This window comes from Procambarus clarkii, chromosome 30 (assembly GCF_040958095.1).
Source record: "Procambarus clarkii isolate CNS0578487 chromosome 30, FALCON_Pclarkii_2.0, whole genome shotgun sequence".
In the NCBI taxonomy this organism is placed as follows: Eukaryota; Metazoa; Arthropoda; class Malacostraca; order Decapoda; family Cambaridae; genus Procambarus; species Procambarus clarkii.
In genome coordinates, this window is record NC_091179.1 from 5,514,494 (window position 1) to 5,533,874 (window position 19,381).

The following is a 19,381-nucleotide window of genomic DNA, read 5'->3' on the forward strand; positions in this document are numbered from 1 at the left end:
CATGTCACATGCATGGAAGATGGCCGCACACCAAAGGACCTCTTATATGGAGAACTGGCATAAGGAAAGAGGCCCACCGGAAGACCCCAGCTGGGCCTCAAGGAAGCCTGTAAACGCGACTTCAAATCGCTGGACATCGACATTAACACTTGGGAGGAACCAGATGCGGACAGATTTGCCTGGAGATGCAAAGTACGGAAAGGATTCCAGCAATTCGAGGGCGAACGGAAGAGGCTGGTTGAGAAAAAGAGACTTTGAAGGAACTCTCGACCACTGACAGATGCAACCCCTTCGGCGTTTATTTGCACTCGATGGGGTTGGATCTACCATTCTCGGGTTGGACTCAACAGGCCCAGCCGACGTTGCTCCCAACCAGACACTAGGCCACAAATTCATAATCCCACGAGATTGATGGACGCCTACTATATACACCTCATGGTTGTCATCATAGTCATGGTCATGCAACTCTCGTATCTCGTGTCTGTCATTACAGACATGGTCATTCTACTCTTTAATATCATCGTCGTCATTATTCCACTTGCTTCTCATGAGAAGATAGCGGCCATAAGGTAAGGGCTTCTCTCCTGATAGTTCTGGAGAACTATCAACAGAAAACACAAGCCATTCCAACTGTGCAGCACTTGGAAAGGATATGAGGATAAGGATTTGGGATAGAACAGAGGACAGGAATTGTGCCATCCACTTGGATGGTCGGTGATTGAACGCCGACCTGAAAGATGCGAGACCATCACTTTACCGTCCAGTCCAAGTGGGTTGATGTGGCGGGCCAGAAGCCTTCATAGATTAGGGAGTTAAAATGACTGCATATTATCAAAATAACTTCTAGTCTGGATTGCTGACCCTAAAATTAGCCATATTTCTAAGTTAAATTATTTATAAGTTAACTGCTAGCTTTCGAATGCTAATGAGCATAAACTATGTTAATTAAAGTTTCTGTACGTTGTGACAAAGTGTTTATTTGGAAGAAAAATTATATTTTCTCAAGTAGTACTTAAGTGGGACATATACACTATGAAATGATGAAACTACTAACTAATTAAGTAAACCAAAGTCGTCTGCCCCTGTATACCAAAATCACTAATTAATTAAACAAAAAAATGTAAATAGTTTTCAGAGAACATACAAATTTACAATACAAACACATGAAGTAAATATATACTTGCATTTATTATATATTTTTTGTTGTTTCTGTGAATATTTGTGTGTGCTCGAACAACAAGAAGCCTATCGAAGTTGAAGACCCCGCAGTGGGCAAGACATGGATGAGCAAAGTTGTATGGACGCTGAATCCACATCTTCTACCTAACATGTGCCGACTTGGTCAAAGGATCCTCCAATACCGTTTCCTTTAATACCACCGGACAGCACCGGCGAGCGACGGCGTCCAGGTGTACCGTCGGTGTCTGTACTGCGGCAACGGGGAGGCGGACGTTCAGCTGGTGACCCAAGACTTGGACGTCGTCTCCAGTATTCCACAACTTAACGGTCTTTTCCCGGGCAAGTGTTTCCTCAAATACAGTACATCATGAATTTCTGAGAGTCAGTGATGCAACTTTATTTGCATATATATTTTTCACAGACCTAAACGTAGCTCCCTACAGTTTCCTGTACCTTCCTACAGCTTCATGTAACTTCACACAGCTTCATGTAACTTCACACAGCTTCATGTAGCTTCACACAGGTTCATGTGACTTCACATAGCTTCATGTAGCTTCACACAGCTTCATGTAGCTGCACAGAGCTTCACGTAGATACACACAGTTTTCCTAAAGCTCCATCCAACTTCCTGTAGCTTCACACAAATTTCGTCTAGATTCATATCGCATAGGGGTATCTTCACACACAACTTCAAATTGCTTCGCACAGCTTCAGACAGCTTTACACAGCTTCACATAACTTTTCACTGATTAAGATAGCTTTACACAGCTTCATATAGCTTTACACAGCTTCATATAGCTTTACACAGCTTCATATAGCTTTACACAGCTTCAGATAGCTTTACACAGCTTCAGATAGCTTTACACAGCTTCCTATAGGTTCACATAGCTTTAGATAGTTTGACACAGCTTCATATAGGTTCACATAGCTTTAGATAGTTTGACACAGCTTGCAGATTGCTTGCCACAGCTTCAAATTCTTTCACACAGCTTCAGATAGTGTTACACAGCTCCATACAGTTAACTTCAGATAGCTTTACACAGCTTCAGATAGCTTTACAGTATCATATAGCTTTACACAGCTTCATATAGCTTTACACAGCTTCATATAGCTTTACGCAGCTTCATATAGCTTTACACAGCTTCATATAGCTTTACACAGCTTCAGATAGCTTTACACAGCTTCATATAGCTTTACACAGTTTCAGATAACTTTAAACTGCTTCAGATAACTTTACACAGCTTCATATAGCTTGACACAGCATCAGTTAGTGTTACAAAACTACAGGAGCTTCCTGCATGAGGAAAGCCTAGGTTCAGTATATTGGTGAAAAAATAGGGATTAGTATGAGGTCTGTTATTATGTAAATAATCTCTATATTAAGCTAAAGTTTAGGTACTGTTGTCTATGCAGTTATTTCTCTGAAGATGAGATTTTCGCCAAAGAGCCCACATCAACATCATTCTGGTTAATTCAGACGGCAGTATTTGTACTACAAAACTATATGAGGGATGGTATGGGTCTCCTCCGACTGGCTACACTTAGCCATGTGATCAATCCACACAATTGCTCTAGAGGTTTCAAATATCCAAAGAAGAGTGAATGACAGTGACTATTTCTCTATCTCACAGACCAGTTCAAGGATTTCATGGGTCATAACTTCCATGTAGTGTCGGTACCGTACTTCCCTTACGTAGACTACCAGGATACTAATGTGTCGGGAGGCACGATAACCCTGGTCGACTCTCTGGACGCCCGCCTACTGGACACTTTCTCTCCCAAATTGAACTTCACGTAAGAACTGTTGCATCTTGCTCCTCCTTCGCCTGAGAATGGTTCATGTGTTCACTGAACATCTTTTATGTCAATTTTTTCAGAAATATTCGTTTATCATAAAACAATAATTGATGGCATTTGCCTTTAATGATTCTGACACTTGACTCACGCAAAGTTACCCCACACATATAAGAAAGTATTACGCGCAAACACACACACACACACACACACACACACACACACACACACACATATATATATATATATATATATATATATATATATATATATATATATATATATATATATATATATATATATATATATATATATATATATTATATATGTCGTACCTAGTAGCCAGAACGCACTTCTCAGCCTACTATGCAAGGCCCGATTTGCCTAATAAGCCAAGTTTTCCTGAATTAATATATTTTCTCTAATTTTTTTTCTTATGAAATGATAAAGCTACTCATTTCATTATGTATGAGGTCAATTTTTTTTTATTGGAGTTAAAATTAACGTAGATATATGACAGAAATTAACCAACCCTACCTAACTTTACCTAACCTATCTTTATAGGTTAGGTTAGGTTAGGTAGCCGAAAAAGTTAGGTTAGGTTAGGTTAGGTAGGTTAGGTAGTCGAAAAATAATTAATTCATGAAAACTTGGCTTATTAGGCAAATCGGGCCTTGCATAGTAGGCTGAGAAGTGTATTCTGGCTACTAGGTACGACGTATATATATATATATATATATATATATATATATATATATATATATATATATATATATATATATATATATATATATATATATATATATATATATATATATATATATATAAACCTAGAAGGGGTACCACCTCTGGTGCAAATGTAGGGACCCATAGCCTCGGAAAAGAAAATAAAGAGTACTCAGAGAAGACCTTGTGGATCCTCACTGAACACTTTGATATTTTCTTCTCTTACCACCCCTATTCTTTTGTTAAGTGTGTATATTTATCTAACTTTATTTAAAAATGTCATTACACAAAAAAAGTTACAATATTGATTACATACAGGGTACAAGGCTGCTTGTCACAAGTTGAATAGCTCCTCCAGCTCCTCAGATGGCGGGCAGGAACCATGGATGCAGTGAGCATTTCCTCTCTGGATTGCCACACTAAGGCGCTGAAAAAGAAAACTGGCAGCTCTGGGGTCTCTAGTTGTTTCGATTAGCTTAGACCCCAACTCCTTTAAAAAGCTAGCAGCACTTTTACCCCAGGCACCAAGTGTCTCTGAGGCAATGGGGACAAAATTGTAGTGGTGCTCAAGGTCTCTGTATTTACGTGACTTGGCCGCTTCCCGGTGATTGGCAGCTCCTCCTGCTTGTGTAGCACTGAAGTCAACATAGGTATTGGCTAAAGTTGAAACACAAGTGTAGTCCTACACCAACTGTCTACCATTCTTCCAGGGGTTCACCGTAATTCCGTCTGGGCGGCCGACAGGCTCATCAGAGTTGCGGGACATTAGGTAACGGGGCTCTCTCTCTGCTGGGCAACCGGCTGTGGTAAGGCTTCTCTTAATAATGTCATTAACCTCGCCGTGTCTTGCATGCCATCCTCCCGTCCTTTGGCAAAGAAGGCCATGCCGTCCATATCTGTCGGCCTCTGCCTCGCCGCAAATACACCTGTATTCGGTGTGGATTGGGGCAGCTAGGCGGAGAGCCACGGCAATTCGGAGGGCCTGCGGTGTGAGACGGGTGCCAGTTGCTGACATTGGGGTTGCTAATAGGAAATCACCTGCATGGGGAGCTGCTACAGCTGTAAGTCGGGCAGTGTCATGTGGTGTCGTCGCAGCTTCTAGCAAAGTTGCAGCTTCTTGGTCGGCAATGGGGCGATCCCAGCTGGATTGCTTATGGGCTTCAGAAGGCGGTGGTTGGGGTGCTGGTCCTGCGAGAGAGACCCATTTGGTTGTGCAGTCTGTGAAGCTGGGATCATGCACCCCTGCCTGTTGAACTAGGTGCTCAGGTAGGATTTCCTTCACCAGGTTGTCAGACCCCACTGAAGAGGACAGGAATGCTGGTACAGCAATTTGTGTTGCTGTGCGCACGCCAAGGCCCCCGAGTCTGACAGGAAGGGAGGCCTGTTTCCACTGTGAGTCGCTGAGGGAAAGATTGAGGGCTTTTTCTAGTGTTGATTTCAGCAAGCTGTCATACTCTTCTAATTTAATATTGTTGAAAGATGGCGAACATCTTAGAAAGTAGGTCAGCCTGGGAAGGGACAAGCATCTGGTGATGAGGTAAAGTGCATCATGAGCATCGATGTCTTCAATCCTCTCGTTCATCCTCTTCAGGTCAGTGATCTTCTTACCAAGGACCCCGTCGATGGCATTCCTTCCAAGAGGAGCACCTAGGAGTGTGCTGTCCTCAGGGTTGGTTGTATGAATGTCAGGCAAAACAACCTTTATTTGCTCTATTATGTGCTGGTTGGTGGAGGTTATTTCGCACTTGGAAGGGTTCAGGGTGAGGCCTAGGCTTGCTCCTTGCTCCTGGATTATTCTTATGTCGTCCAAGAGTGAGGCTGGGGAGCCGGCTAGAGTACCATCATCCAAGAACCAAATGTTAAGCTCGCTGGACAGGTTATCGGTGACTTCCTTGATAACTAGGCAGAACAGAAAAGGAGCAAGGGGGTCACCTTGTTGGACACCTTCTTGTGATTCAATTTCATGTTCCCCAAAAAGCAGAGTTAGATTCTTGCTGTAGCATGAGTTTACAAACGGGTAGAGGGAAGGAAAAAGGCGATGAACTGCACTGAGTACTGCATCCCTTCTAACCAGATTGAAAGCATTTTTGAAGTCCAGCTTTATCAGGGCTTTTTCATTCGTAATGTTGGCAATGTAGGCTCTAGCTGCATGAGCCGCTGCCTCACACCCTTGGGGAATGCCAAACCCAAGCTGTTTTGGCTTCAGCATGTCGGCTGCTGCCTGACTAACTGCTCTAGCAGCAGCCTTAGCGACGAGACGCCGGAGTGAATTGCCGACAGCTATCGGTCTGATTCCTCCATCTTTTTTCCTCAGGGCACAGAGGGTAGCGCCAAAAAGAGAGGCCGTATGGTCTCTGGTATGTTGTCAGCTAGACATGTGTTGGCGAATCTAGTTAGTTCCACCAGGAGGCCCTGTGCAATGTCTCCCAGTGCAGGGTTGAGCATTTGTTTGATGTGGTTGGGTCGTAGTCCTGTGAACCCACCTGCTGATCCTGGTGGGAAGGATAAAGCTGCTTTGTTCACCATGGATTCGAGCACACACAGGGGTTCTGCTCTGGTGACACCGACTAGGGGAACACTGTCGTCACGAGGAGCTCTGGGTGGATGTTTTTCCCTCAGGGCTTGTGCTGTATCGGCATCCCTGGTGGCAACTGTGTCTTCACTGGTGATGACTCTGATCGCCCCTATTGTGTTGCCTTCTTCTATTTTCTTGCTGACTGTTGCTCTGATTTTGGATGCCTCGGTTCTGCTGTTGATACCTTTCCTGCGGTGGGTGTTTTTAGCACGGGTGGGGAGGGGTGCCTGGTTGTCCTCTCTAGGAAAACTATTTATAGCCATAATGACCGAGGAAGCTAGTGATTTGTCTCTCCTTGCAGGGACAGCTAGGCATATGTTTCCAAACAGGAGAAGGTTGTGCCATGCTTGGATAGTTCCGGGGGAGTCATTGACCTTTTTCAAGAGGCTGGATAGTTTGGCTGCTGCCTGGGGCCGGGCAGCTTTGGGGATGTGCTGCAGGGGTTCCAACCGATGTTGCTTTGATGGCTTCTAGTAGATTCTCAGTCGAAATGAAGCTGTTAGAGGTGTTTTCCCTGACTATTTCCCTGACTCATATATATATATATATATATATATATATATATATATATATATATATATATATATATATATATATATATATATATATATATTAGTATATTTTGGTAGCAGTCTTTCCTGTAGACATATATTATTAAATATGACCGAAAAAGTAAGATTAATAATTCTAACACGAATTTTCTCAATCTTTCGTACATTACGCTTCACTGTTGGAGGTAAATCAAAAATCACTTCTCCAAAATTCATTTTTATTTCTAGTCTGACGCGACACGGGCGCGTTTCGTAAAACTTATTACATTTTCAAAGACTTCACAAATACACAACTGATTAGAACTTGCGTTTCCCTGATTTTATATCTACATTTGAGTGAGGTGGGAAGGATGATGTGGCATTAACACAAGACAGAACACTATGGGACATTAATAGGGTATTAAAAGTATCAACACAAGACAGAACAGAAACAATGGGTATTGAATTGAAGTGTTTGTAGAAAGCCTATTGGTCCATATTTCTTGATGCTTCTATATTGGAGCGGAGTCTTGAGGTGGGTAGAATATAGTTGTGCAATAATTGGCTGTTGATTGCTGGTGTTGACTTCTTGATGTGTAGTGCCTCGCAAACGTCAAGCCGCCTGCTATCCCTGTATCTATCGATGATTTCTGTGTTGTTTACTAGGATTTCTCTGGCAATGGTTTGGTTCTGGGAAGAGATTATATGTTCCTTAATGGAGCCCTGTTGCTTATGCATAAGCAACAGGGCTCCATTAAGGAACATATAATCTCTTCCCATAACCAAACCATTGCCAGAGAAATCCTAGTAAACAACACAGAAATCATCGATAGATACAGGGATAGCAGGCGGCTTGACGTTTGCGAGGCACTACACATCAAGAAGTCAACACCAGCAATCAACAGCCAATTATTGCACAACTATATTCTACCCACCTCAAGACTCCGCTCCAATATAGAAGCATCAAGAAATATGAACCAATAGGCTTTCTACAAACACTTCTATTCAATACCCATTGTTTCTGTTCTGTCTTGTGTTGATACTTTTAATACCCTATTAATATCCCATAGTGTTCTGTCTTGTGTTAATGCCACATCATCCTTCCCACCTCACTCAAATGTAGATATAAAATCAGGGAAACGCAAGTTCTAATCAGTTGTGTATTTGTGAAGTCTTTGAAAATGTAATAAGTTTTACGAAACGCGCCCGTGTCGCGTCAGACTAGAAATAAAAATGAATTTTGGAGAAGTGATTTTTGATTTACCTCCAACAGTGAAGCGTAATGTACGAAAGATTGAGAAAATTCGTGTTAGAATTATTAATCTTACTTTTTCGGTCATATTTAATAATATATATATATATATATATATATATATATATATATATATATATATATATATATATATATATATATATATGTCGTACCTAGTAGCCAGAACGTCGTACTCGGCCTGCTATGCAAGGCCCGATTTGCCTAATAAGCCAAGTTTTCCTAAATTAATATATTTTCTATATTTTTTTCTTGTGAAATGATAAAGCTACCCATTTCATTATGTATGAGGTCAATTTTTTTTTATTGGAGTTAAAATTAACGTAGATATATGACCGAACGTATGATATATGCCTTTATCTACAAATCATTCTCTCGCCTTGGTTATCCTTTGCATTTCATCAACTGTGCCTACTCTCAAGCTAAACGAAATTTCTTTCATCCTAAACCTGCTTCCAACACTAGTAGCACTGTACTATGCCTTCCCCTCATATCTGAACTCAAAACTTTTACCAATACCTTTCGTCCTCTTGACATTAAACTCGCCTTTCGACAAACTAACACACTTCGTAGCAATCTAGTTCACACTGCTCCTCCTGCTTCTAATGCTGCTGGTGTCTACTCTATTTCCTGTTTATCTTGTCCTCTCCAATACTTTGGCGAAACTGGCCGTACACTGAATGACAGACTTAAAGAACACAAGAGAAGTGTTAAGTCTGCAGACACTAACAATGCTCTCTTCTGCCATGTGAGGGATTCTAATCATCCCATTGATTGGTCTTCCTCCAAAATAATCTTTCCTGCCTCTACTCTACACAGACGCCGTCTTGTAGAATCGGCTCTTATACACAATGTACCCAACATGAACTTGAGTCCTGGCTTTGTTGCTGTGGACTCTTCCCTTTCACAGTATATACTCAAATGCTCTAATCTTTCTAACAAACGTGACTTAACATAAGCTTACCCCTTCCATTTATCTTTCTTTCTCTTTCCTTTTCTTTCTCTCTTCTCCCTTTTTCTGTTCATTGTCTTCTCCTACGCTCCCTTGCTATCATTTTCTTTTTCCTATTACTATCTCCTTCGGTGGTTATAATAGGAGCTGCCTCGTATGGGCCAATAGGCCTTCTGCAGTTCTCATTATTACTACTATCCCCTACACCTTACTTTCCTCCTCAGCTCTCTCTTGCCTATTTATTGCCTGTCCCTACCTCCTCATCACAATCGACTTGAGAATGGTCCAGGACGGACCGAAACGTCGTCGTCCCTTCAACTTCTAGTGTGTGGTCTGGTCAACATATATGACCGAACCTAACCAACTCTACCTAACCTAACCTAACCTATCTTTATAGGTTAGGTTAGGTTAGGTAGCGGAAAAAGTTAGGTTAGGTTAGGTTAAGTAGGTTAGGTAGTCGAAAAACAATTAATTCATGAAAACTTGGCTTATTAGGCAAATTGGGCCTTGCCTAGTAGGCTGAGAAGTGCGTTCTGGCTACTAGGTACGACATATATATATTTATATTTATATATATATATATATATATATATATATATATATATATATATATATATATATATATATATATATATATATTTATATATATAAATATATGTCGTACCTAGTAGCCAGAACGCCACTTCTCAGCTTACTATGCAAGGCCCGATTTGTCTAATAAGCCAAGTTTTCATGAATTAATGTTTTTTCGACTACCTAACCTAACTTTTTCCGCTACCTAACCTAACCTAACCTATAAAGATAGGTTAGGTTAGGTTAGGTAGGGTTGGTTAGGTTCGGTCATATATCTACGTTAATTTTAACTCAAATAAAAAAAAATTGACCACATACATAATGAAATGGGTAGCTTTATCATTTCATAAGAAAAACAATTAGAGAAAATAAATTAATTCAGGAAAACTTGGCTTATTAGGCAAATCGGGCCATGCATAGTAGGCTGCCCTTTCTAGATGTAACAGTCATGGAAAGGAGCGGAGTTTTCCACACTGCAGTCTACACTAAGGAAACAAACATAGGAATGTGCCTGAATGCCAACAGTGACTGCCCGGACAGGTACAAGAGGAGTGTTGTTAATGCTTATGTTGACCGTGCTCTCAGCCACAGCTCAGAATGGAAGCAAGTCGACGAAGAACTCTGTAGGGTAAGGCAGGTCCTAGTCAACAACGGATTCTCCAATGGTTTCGTAGAAGACATCATAAGAAGGAAAGTGAAACGCCATTCAACCTCTAAAGAAACAACTAACACAACACCTATACCCCCTATTAGACTATTTTAAAGGAACTTCTTTTCCACAGCTCATAAAACGGAGGAAAGGGTCCTGAAAGATATTGTTAATAGAAACGTTATCCCTACAGACAAAAATCAGAAGATACAACTGACGATTTACTATAAAACCAAAAAAAACGGCCAGCCTATTCATGAGAAACTCTCCAGACACAAAGCAGAACGTTTTAAAAGAGACCAACGTCGTCTATGCCTTCAAATGCCCTCTTGGGGATTGTAAGCCTCAAAAAACTCAGTATATAGGCAAGACAACAACATCTCTTTCCAGGTGTTTAACGATGCATAAGCAACAGGGCTCCATTATGGAAAATATAGCCTCTTCCCACAACCAAACCATCACCAGAGAAATCTTAGCAAACAACACAGAAATCATTGATAGATACAGCGATAGCAGGCGGCTCGACGTCTGCGAGGCACTACACATCAAGAAATCAACACCAGCAATCAACAGCCAATTAATGCACAGCTATATTCTACCCACTTCAAGACTCCGCTCCAATATAGAAGCATCAAGAAATATGGACCAATAGGCTTTCTACAATTACTTCCATTCAATACCCATTGTTTCGTGTTCTGTCTTGTGTTTGAATTTAATACCCATTCAATACCCATTGTTGAAAGTTTGTGTTCACCTCATCCACCTCACCCAAATGTAGATATAAAATCGCAGATGTGTAAGCTCTATTCAGTTGCAGTTGTGTGTTTGTAAACTAAAGTCTTTGAAAATGTAATAAGTTTTACGAAACGCGCTCAAGTGTCGCGTCAGACTAGAAATAAAAATGAATTTTGGAGAATTGATCTTTGAATTACCATCAACAGTGAAAAGAAACGTAAGAAAGATAGAGAAAATTCGTGTTAGAATTATTAATCTTACTTTTTCGGTCATATTTAATAATATATATATATATATATATATATATATATATATATATATATATATATATATATATATATATATATATATATGTCGTACCTAGTAGCCAGAACGCACATCTCAGCCTAATATGCAAGGCCCGATTTGCCTAAAAAGCCAAGTTTTCATGAATTAATATATTTTCTCAAAATTTTTTCTTATAAAATGATAAAGCTACCCATTTCGTTATGTATGAGGTCAATTTTTTTATTGGAGTTAAAATTAACGTAGATATATGACCGAACCTAACCAACCCTACCTAACCTAACCTAACCTAACCTATCTTTATAGGTTAGGTTAGGTTAGGTTAGGTAGCCGAAAAAGTTAGGTTAGGTAGGTTAGGCAGTCGAAAAAACATTAATTCATGAAAACTTGGCTTATTAGGCAAATCGGGCCTTGCATAGTAGGCTGAGAAGTGCGTTCTGGCTACTAGGTACGACATATATATATATGTATATATTTATATATATGTCGTACCTAGTAGCCAGAACGCACTTCTCGGCCTATTATGCAAGGCCCGATTTGCCTAATAAGCCAAGTTTTCCTGAATTAATATATTTTCTCTAATTTTTTCCTTATGATATGATAAAGCTACCCATTTCATTATGTATGAGGTCAATATTATTTTATTGGAGTTAAAATTAACGTAGATATATGACCGAACCTAACCAACCCTACCTAACCTAACCTAACCTATCTTTATAGATTAGGTTAGGTTAGGTAGCCGAAAAAGTTAGGTTAGGTTAGGTTAGGTAGGTTAGGCAGTCGAAAAAACATTAATTCATGAAAACCTGGCTTATTAGGCAAATCGGGCCTTGCATAGTAGGCTGAGAAGTGCGTTCTGGGTACTAGCTACGACATATATATATATATATATATATATATATATATATATATATATATATATATATATATATATATATATATATATATATATATATATATATATATATATATATATATCGTACCTAGTAGCCAGAACGCACTTGTCAGCCTACTATGCCAGGCCAAATTTGCCTAATAAGCCAAGTTTTCCTGAATTAATATATTTTCTCAAATTTTTTCTTATGAAAAGATAAAGCTACCCATTTCATTATGTATGAGGTCAATTTTTTTTATTGTAGTTAAAATTAACGTAGATATATGACCGAACCTAACCAACCCTACCTAACCTAACCTAACCTATCTTTATAGGTTAGGTTAGGTTAGGTAGCCAAAAAAGTTAGGTTAGGTTAGGTTAGGTAGGTTAGGTCGTCGAAAAACAATTAATTCATGAAAACTTGGCTTATTAGGCAAATCGAGCCTTGCATAGTAGGCTGAGAAGTGCGTTCTGGCTACTAGGTACGACATATATATATATATATATATATATATATATATATATATATATATATATATATATATATATATATATATATATATATATATATATATATATATATATATATATATATATATATATATATATATATATATATATATATATATATATATATATATATGTCGTACCTAGTAGCCAGAACGCACTTCTCAGCCTACTATGCAAGGCCCGATTTGCCTAATAAGCCAAGTTTTCATGAATTAATTGGTTTTCGACTACCTAACCTACCTAACCTAACCTAACCTAACTTTTTCGGCTACCTAACCTAACCTAACCTATAAAGATAGGTTAGGTTAGGTTAGGCAGGGTTGGTTAGGTTCGGTCATATATCTACGTTAATTTTAACTCCAATAACAAAAAATTGACCTCATACGTAATGAAATGGGTAGCTTTATCATTTCATAAGAAAAAAATTAGAGAAAATATATTAATTCAGGAAAACTTGGCTTATTAGGCAATTCGGGCCTTGAATAGTTGGCTGAGAAGTGCATTCTGGCTACTAGGTACGACATATATATATATATATATATATATATATATATATATATATATATATATATATATATATATATATATATATATATATATATATATATATATATATATATATATATATATATATATGTCGTACCTAGTAGCCATATATATATATATATATATATATATATATATATATATATATATATATATATATATATATATATATGTCGTACCTAGTAGCCAGAATGCACTTCTCAGCCTACTATGCAAGGCCCGATTTGCCTAATAAGCCAAGTTTTCCTGAAATAATATATTTTCTCTAATTTTTTTTCTTATGAAATGATAAAGCTTCCCATTTCATTATGTATGAGGTCAATTTTTTTTATTGGAGTTAAAATTAACGTAGATATATGACCGAACCTAACCAACCCTACCTAACCTAACCTAACCTATCTTTATAGGTTAGGTTAGGTTAGGTAGCCGAAAAAGTTAGGTTAGGTTAGGTTAGGTAGGTTAGGTAGTCGAAAAACAATTAATTCATGAAAACTTGGCTTATTAGGCAAATCAGGCCTTGCATAGTAGGCTGAGAAGTGCGTTCTGGCTACTAGGTACGACATATATATATATATATATATATATATATATATATATATATATATATATATATATATATATATATATATATATATATATATATATATATATGTCGTACCTAGTAGCCAGAACGCACTTCTCAGCCTACTATGCAAGGCCCGATTTGCCTAATAAGCCAAGTTTTCATGAATTAATTGGTTTTCGACTACCTAACCTACCTAACCTAACCTAACCTAACTTTTTCGGCTACCTAACCTAACCTAACCTATAAAGATAGGTTAGGTTAGGTTAGGCAGGGTTGGTTAGGTTCGGTCATATATCTACGTTAATTTTAACTCCAATAACAAAAAATTGACCTCATACGTAATGAAATGGGTAGCTTTATCATTTCATAAGAAAAAAATTAGAGAAAATATATTAATTCAGGAAAACTTGGCTTATTAGGCAATTCGGGCCTTGAATAGTTGGCTGAGAAGTGCATTCTGGCTACTAGGTACGACATATATATATATATATATATATATATATATATATATATATATATATATATATATATATATATATATATATATATATATATATATATATATATATATATATATATATATATATATATATATATATATATATATGTCGTACCTAGTAGCCATATATATATATATATATATATATATATATATATATATATATATATATATATATATATATATATATATATGTCGTACCTAGTAGCCAGAATGCACTTCTCAGCCTACTATGCAAGGCCCGATTTGCCTAATAAGCCAAGTTTTCCTGAAATAATATATTTTCTCTAATTTTTTTTCTTATGAAATGATAAAGCTTCCCATTTCATTATGTATGAGGTCAATTTTTTTTATTGGAGTTAAAATTAACGTAGATATATGACCGAACCTAACCAACCCTACCTAACCTAACCTAACCTATCTTTATAGGTTAGGTTAGGTTAGGTAGCCGAAAAAGTTATGTTAGGTTAGGTTAGGTAGGTTAGGTAGTCGAAAAACAATTAATTCATGAAAACTTGGCTTATTAGGCAAATCAGGCCCTGCATAGTAGGCTGAGAAGTGCGTTCTGGCTACTAGGTACGACATATATATATATATATATATATATATATATATATATATATATATATATATATATATATATATATATATATATATATATATATATATATATATATATATATATATATATATATATGTATATACATATATATATATATATATATATATATATATATATATATATATATATATATATATATATATATATATATGTCGTACCTAATAGCCAGAACGCACTTCTCAGCCTACTATTCAAGGCCCGATTTGCCTAATAAGCCAAGTTTTCATGAATTAATGTTTTTTCGACTACCTAACCTACCTAACCTAACCTAACCTAGCTTTTTTTGGCTACCTAACCTAACCTTACCTATAAATATAGGTTAGGTTAGGTTAGGTAGGGTTGGTTAGGTTCGGTCATATATCTACGTTAATTTTAACTCCAATAAAAAAAATTGACCTCATACATAGAAAAAAGGGGTTGCTTTATCATTTCATAAGAAAAAAATTATAGTAAATATATTAATTCAGGAAAACTTGGCTTATTAGGCAAATCGGGCCTTGAATAGTAGGCTGAGAAGTGAGTTCTGGCTACTAGGTACGACATATATATATATATGTCGTACCTAGTAGCCAGAACACACTTCTCAGCCTAATATGCAAGGCCCGATTTGCCTAATAAGCCAAGTTTTTCTGAATTAATATATTTTCTCTAATTTTTTTCTTGTGAAACGATAAAGCTACCCATTTTATTATGTATGAGGTCAATTTGTTTTTATTTGAGTTAAAATTAACGCAGATATATGACCGAACCTAACCAACCCTACCTAACCTAACCTAACCTATCTTTATAGGTTAGGTTAGGTTAGGTAGCCGAAAACGTTAGGTTAGGTTAGGTTAGGTAGGTTAGGTAGTCGAAAAACAATTTATTCATGAAAACTTGGCTTATTAGGCAAATTTGGCCATGCATAGTAGGCTGAGAAGTGCGTTCTGGCTACTAGGTACGACTTATATATATATATATATATATATATATATATATATGTCGTACCTAGTAGCCAGAACGCACATTTTGGCCTACTATGCAAGGCCCGATTTGCCTAATAAGCCAAGTTTTCCTTAATTAATATATTTTCTCTAATTTTTTTCTTATGAAATGATAAAGCTACCCATTTCATTATGTATGAGATCAATTTTTTTTATTGGAGTTAAAATTAACGTAGATATATGACCAAACCTAACCAACCCTCCCTAACCTAACCTAACCTATCTTTATAGGTTAGGTTAGGTTAGGTAGCAGAAAAAGTTAGGTTAGGTTAGGTAGGTTAGGTAGTCGAAAAACAATTAATTCATAACAACTTGGCTTATTAGGCAAATCGGGCCATGCATAGTAGGCTGAGAAGTGCGTTCTGGCTACTAGGTACGACATATATATATATATATATATATATATATATATATATATATATATATATATATATATATATATATATATATATATATATATATATATATATATATATATATATATAGGTTTGTGAGGGTACCACCTCTGGTGCCAATGTGGGGACCCATAGCCTCGGAGAAGAAAATAAAAAGTATTCAGAGGAGACCTTGTGGTTTCTCACTGAACACTAATATTATCTTCTCCTACCACCCCCATTCTTTTGTATGTACACATATATATTTACTTTATTTGAACTTTGTTACAAAAAAGGGAGTTACATATGGGTTACAAAGATGGTTGTCATAGGTTTTCGAGTTCCTCCAGCTCCTCAGATGGCGGGCAGGAACCCTGGATGCAGTGCGCATTTCCCCTCTGTATCGCCACACTGAGGCGCTGGAAAAGAAAGCTTGCAGCTCTCGGGTCCCTTGTTGTTTCAATGAGCCTAGAACCCAGTTCCTTCAAAAAACTGGTAGCACTTTTACCCCAGGCGCCGAGCGTCTCAGAAGCAATGGGGACAAAATTGTAGTGGTGATCCAGTTCTCTATACTTACGGGATTTGGCTGCTTCCCTGTGGGTGGCAGCGCCACCTGGTTGTGCAACACTGAGGTTAATGTAGGTGTTAGCCAGGGTTGATACGCACGTGTAGTCCCATACCAACTGCTTGCCATTCTTCCAGGGGTTCACTGTGATACCATCCGGGCGACCAATAAGAGCATCAGAGTTACGGGGCGTTAGGTAACGGGGCTCTCTTTCAGCTGGGCATCCAGCTGTGGTGAGGCTCCTCTTGATGATGTCGTTAACTTCACTGTGCCTCGAGTGCCATCCCCCTGTGCTTTGGCAGAGTAGGCCATGGTGGCCGTACCTGTCAGCCACCACCTCGCCGCAAATACACCTATATCTGGTGTGGATTGGGGCAGCAAGGCGGAGGGCCACAGCAATTCGGAGGGCGTGTGGTGTGAGACGCGTGCCAGTTGCCGACATTGGGGTTGCTAACAGGAAATCCCCTGCATGTGGTGCTGCTACTGCTGTGAGGCGAGCAATGTCGTGTTGTGTTGTTGCAGCACCCAGGCACTCTGCAGCAACTTGGTCTACAATGGGACCATCCCAGCTGGATTGCTTGTGGGATTTTGGGGATGGTGGTTGAGGTGATTGGCCTGCACGAGAGGCCCACTCTGTGGCACAGCGTGTAAAATTGGGATCATGTACACCTGCCAGCTGATGTAAGTGGGCAGGTAGAATTTCCTTCACAAGGTCGTCGGATGCTGATAAGGAGGACAGGAAGGCTGGAACAGCGATTTGCGTTGCTGTTCGAACTCCGAGGCCCCCAAGTCTTACGGGAAGAGAGGCTTGTTTCCACTGTAGGTCATCGAGAGAGAGGTTAAGGGCTTTTTCTAGCATTGATTTCAGTAACCGGTCATACTCACTTAGTTTTTGGCTACTGTAAGATGGTGAACACCTCAGAAAGTAGGTTAACCTGGGGAGGGACAGACATCTGGTGATGAGGTAGAGTGCATCATGAGCATCAATATCCTCAATCCTCCCATCCATCCTCTTAAGGTCGGCGATTTTCTTATCAAGGACCTCATCGATGGCTTTCAACCCCAGGGGAGCTCCTAGGAGTGTGCTGTCTTCAGGTTTAGTTTTATGGATATTTGGCAGAAGACCCTCTTTTCTCTCTACGATGCCCTGGTTGGAACATATTATTTCACATTTAGAAGGGTTCAGGGTGAGGCCTAAAACTGCACCTTGCTCCTGGATTTTTCTGATGTCCTCCAGGAGGGAGTCTTGGGAACCAGCTAGGGTACCATCATCCAAGAACCAGATGTTAAGCTCGCTAGACAGGACCTCTGTGACTTGTTTGATGACTAAGCAGAAAAGGAGAGGAGCGAGGGGGTCACCCTGTTGGACGCCTTCTCGCGAGTCAATTTCATGTTCGCCAAAAAGTAGCTTAAGATCCATACTGTAGCATGAATGTACAAAAGGGTAGAGGGAAGGGAAATGACTATGAACCGCACGGAGTACAGCATCCCTCCGCACCAAATTGAAGGCATTTTTGAAATCTAGCTTGATAAGGGCCTTTTCGTCTGTGATGTTGGCGATGAAGGCTCGAGCTGCATGGGCTGCCGCCTCACACCCTTGTGGAATGCCAAACCCGAGCTGTTTTGGCTTCAGCATGTTGGCCGCTGCATCACTAACTGTTCTTGCAGCTGCCTTTGCGACGAGACGCCGGAGAGAATTGCCCACAGCTATTGGCCTGATCCCTCCATCCTTTTTCTTTAGAGCACAGAGAGATGCTCCCAAAAAGATAGGTCTTATGGACGCTGGTATGTTGCCAGCTAGACATGTGTTGGTGAATCTGGTTAGTTCCACCAAGAGGTTCTTTGCAATGTCACCCAGTGCAGGGTTGAGCATTTGCTTGAGGTGGTTGGGTTTTAGTCCTGTGAACCCACCTGCTGATCCTGTAGGGAAGGACATGGCTGCTTTATGGACCACAGATTCAGCCACCCAGAGAGGTTCTGCTCCGGTAGCCCCCACTTGTACAATGTCGTCTATATATGTATATATATACGTCTGTATATGTATATATATATATATATATATATATATATATATATATATATATATATATATATATATATATATATATATATACATCTGAAAACTCACACCCCAGAAGTGACTCGAACCCATACTCCCAGAAGCAACGCAACTGGTATGTACAAGACGCCTTAATCCACTTGACCATCACGACCGGACATAATGAGGTGATAGCCGAGGCTATATGAACCACCCCACCGCCGGCACTCGGATAGTTATCTTGGGCATAGCATTTTACCAAATCACCTCATTCTTTGGGGCAACACGTGAGGAACACAAATGCGAACAAGCCTGAATGGTCCCCAGGACATATGCAACTGAAAACTCACACCCCAGAAGTGACTCGAACCCATACTCCCAGAAGCAACGCAACTGGTATGTACAAGACGCCTTAATCCACTTGACCATCACGACCGGACATAATGAGGTGATAGCCGAGGCTATATGAACCACCCCACCGCCGGCACTCGGATAGTTATCTTGGGCATAGCATTTTACCAAATCACCTCATTCTTT

At 39.0% G+C, this 19,381-nt stretch overlaps 1 protein-coding gene across 1 annotated transcript in view; it reads left to right on the forward strand.

The window, feature by feature from the left end:
• Nucleotides 1-435: 435 nt before the first annotated feature.
• Nucleotides 436-19,381, forward strand: part of LOC123765599 (glutamate receptor ionotropic, kainate glr-3-like) — a 44,426-nt gene continuing 25,480 nt past the window's right edge. The window contains exons 1-3 of the mRNA XM_069333578.1: nt 436-569; nt 2,593-2,693; nt 2,811-2,973. Of these exons, the coding sequence (XP_069189679.1) occupies nt 436-569; nt 2,593-2,693; nt 2,811-2,973 (398 nt within the window). The remainder of the gene's footprint in view (nt 570-2,592; nt 2,694-2,810; nt 2,974-19,381) is intronic.